Below are 2674 nucleotides of genomic sequence, written 5' to 3'. Positions count from 1 at the left end.
TTGTATGGGGAAGGTCATAATTTATGCAACTTTACCCCTGCTTCGTAGAGAGGCTGTTTTCAGAGACTCGAACCCGTGACCACTTGATCACAATAGAGCAACCTAACCGTTGCACCAAGGTCCACCTTCGCTACAAGCTTACTATCAGTAACAATATATTTTATGTTTGACATTTTTTTGGGGGGGGCAAAATTTATGTTTGACAAAAATAAAAAAACAAAGAAATAAAAAAGACGAAATACTTGCTGCCCTGGCAAATCAGGGCATAAGATTAATCGCTTTTTTGTTTAAATTAAGAATTTTCTTTTTTATAGGCTTGTCAATTATATTCCGTCACCAATGCTATGTAGTAACAAAGTATTATCCTTTCACCAAAAAGCTAAACAAAACATAAAATTATAATTTTAAACTACTTAAAAATGATAATGCAAATGCCTAAGCAATATTTTAACATAAAATAAACGTAAAAATTGATTTAGGAATGACTCCCTATTGAGCTCAGCAGTGCTACTATTGGATCTGAGATTTACCTGTTGACTGTTGACTAGTTTCTGTTCCAGATATCAGTTGGTACCCAATCCAGATTTCAGGAATCTTGGCTATTATCCATTCGCCTTCTTTCTTTCGGTACTGTTCTTCAAGTGTTGCACATTCCGTAATAGTCAATGATTTAAGACTATTTGGTAGATTTTCACCTGGAAAAAATTGGATTGTCAGGCAAAGTATAATTCTCAAATTTTCAAGAGATGTGAGGTTCTTGAACTCTGGAAGAGTGACCAGCTTTGGGCAGTCGATGATTGTAAGCTCACGAAGCAAAGGCATGGTATAACTCTTTATTTCTGTCCATACTTCCAAGCAAGGCATTCCATTGATTTCTAGCACTTCTAATTTCATGAAACCACTCAATTTATCATTTTCCATCTTTCTCAATGAATGCATTTCATGTATGTACAATGATTTGAGGTTAGGGATTCTTCCAAGGCTTGGAAGCTCGGCGCAATTGCAGTATCTTAGGTGGATAAATGCAAGTGAGCGGAATCTTTCCCAATAGCAATGTGGAAAACTTTCAGCGCCATACCGTGTTATCTTTAACTGTTCGATTGAGGAATTAGGCTCAATAAAATTAAATTCCATATCACCTTCACTCTCTGACAAACTCCATTGGAACTCCAGTTTGCGAATTTGAACCTCATCACTAAATCGAGCTTTCTTAGCCTGGTCTTCGGTAACATTCTCCATGTTTCTTATGCAAAGTGATCCTCTAAGCTTCTTCATGTATTTCAACTCTTGGATCTGACATCCTTCCTCTTTTCCCACAACGAATGTGCTCAGTGTATGTACATTAGTTAATTCCCGCATGCTTGGAGGCATGGAAGTCAATTGATGCACCCCATCCAGATCGAGATACTGAAGATTACTCAGTTTATTCATTTCATTGGGCAACCCGACCAGGTCTAAGCAATCTCTAAGCTTCAATGTTTCTAGATCACACAACTCACTCACTGATTCTGGCAACTTTTTGATTCGGGTTCTGGACACATCAAGGTATCGTAAATTTCTCAACTTGCAAACAGAGGTTGGTAACTCCTTGATTCCTGTAAAGCTCAAATCCAAAACGCGTAAGTCTGTCAATTTCTCAAACAAATTGTGAGAAATGTACTTTATTATCGGGGTTCCACACTCATTCTGCAATTTAAGTGTGAGTAACGACTTTGCTTCCTCAATCCTGCTTTCAAATATTTTCGTGTCAAAGTCGCCAATTTTGTCACCAATCAAAAATACGGAATGCAAAGTCAGTGGAGGTATCTTCTTGTTTGATTCATCTTCCTTCATCACAGCATATTCATTAGCATATTCATTTTCACAGCATTGTTCTACTAGTTCGTAGACATCCTCATGAAATCTGTATGTTGACTCAAAACTTTCACAAACAATATAGGGCTGAAAAATAGAACGGTCTTTCAGTTCTTTGAAATAAAATCGACCTGTCTCCACAAGTAGTTTCTCTTGTCCCTCCACTTTTACAATGTCAGCGGCAATCCATAACTGAATCAATGTATCCTCCTCAAATTCATGATCTACAAATAGAACCCAAGTGTAGACAACACATCTCTTTAGATGTTGAGGAAGATTGCGAAAGCTTTCGCATACCTCTGAGGTATTAGCAACTTCAGAAGTTGATCCTTCATTAACTTTGGTGTCCATGGTTGAAGCTTGTTCTTTTACAGGCTTGGACTGTACAGTCTCATGAGAAGTAAGAACAGGAACAAGTAGGTCCTCATGTGGTCGCCTTGCCATTTCAGATTCACCCGTTTGGGCCATTTCTTCAGAAGATGTAAATCTGACAATTTTTTCTATAGATTCCAATTGCAAGGTGATTTTCTCTAGTTCATCTGAATTATCATTGATTGAGTTTATGACGTGAAGCGCCTCATCTGTTTCATGACCTTGCAGTGGTAGTTGACTCAAAGGTGGTGTTGATTCCGAAACACATGAAGCAATGCGCTCCAATATATACCCCAGGCCTTCAAATACAGGTTGATGTTCAAGAAACTTCTTCCGTTCTGCTGGTTCTGCCAATTTCTGAAGCTCTGCATCTCCCAGCATGGTCAGGGACATCTTTAACCTCTCCAACACCGTTAAAAGTGTGGAAGAAATGCGGGTGATATCTCCA

The 2674-nt window shown here is 38.4% G+C and overlaps 1 protein-coding gene across 1 annotated transcript; it reads right to left on the bottom strand.

Moving 5' to 3' along the window:
- Positions 1–510: 510 nt before the first annotated feature.
- Positions 511–2322, bottom strand: LOC122663337 (putative disease resistance RPP13-like protein 1). The gene has a single exon (XM_043859015.1). The coding sequence runs from the start codon at positions 2320–2322 to the stop codon at positions 511–513; it is 1812 nt and encodes a 603-aa protein (XP_043714950.1).
- Positions 2323–2674: the final 352 nt, after the last annotated feature.

Source organism: Telopea speciosissima, chromosome 5, assembly GCF_018873765.1.
Source record: "Telopea speciosissima isolate NSW1024214 ecotype Mountain lineage chromosome 5, Tspe_v1, whole genome shotgun sequence".
Lineage (NCBI taxonomy): Eukaryota > Viridiplantae > Streptophyta > Magnoliopsida > Proteales > Proteaceae > Telopea > Telopea speciosissima.
Note: the sequence above shows the minus strand (reverse complement) of the source record. Positions and strands in the feature narration are given on the sequence as shown.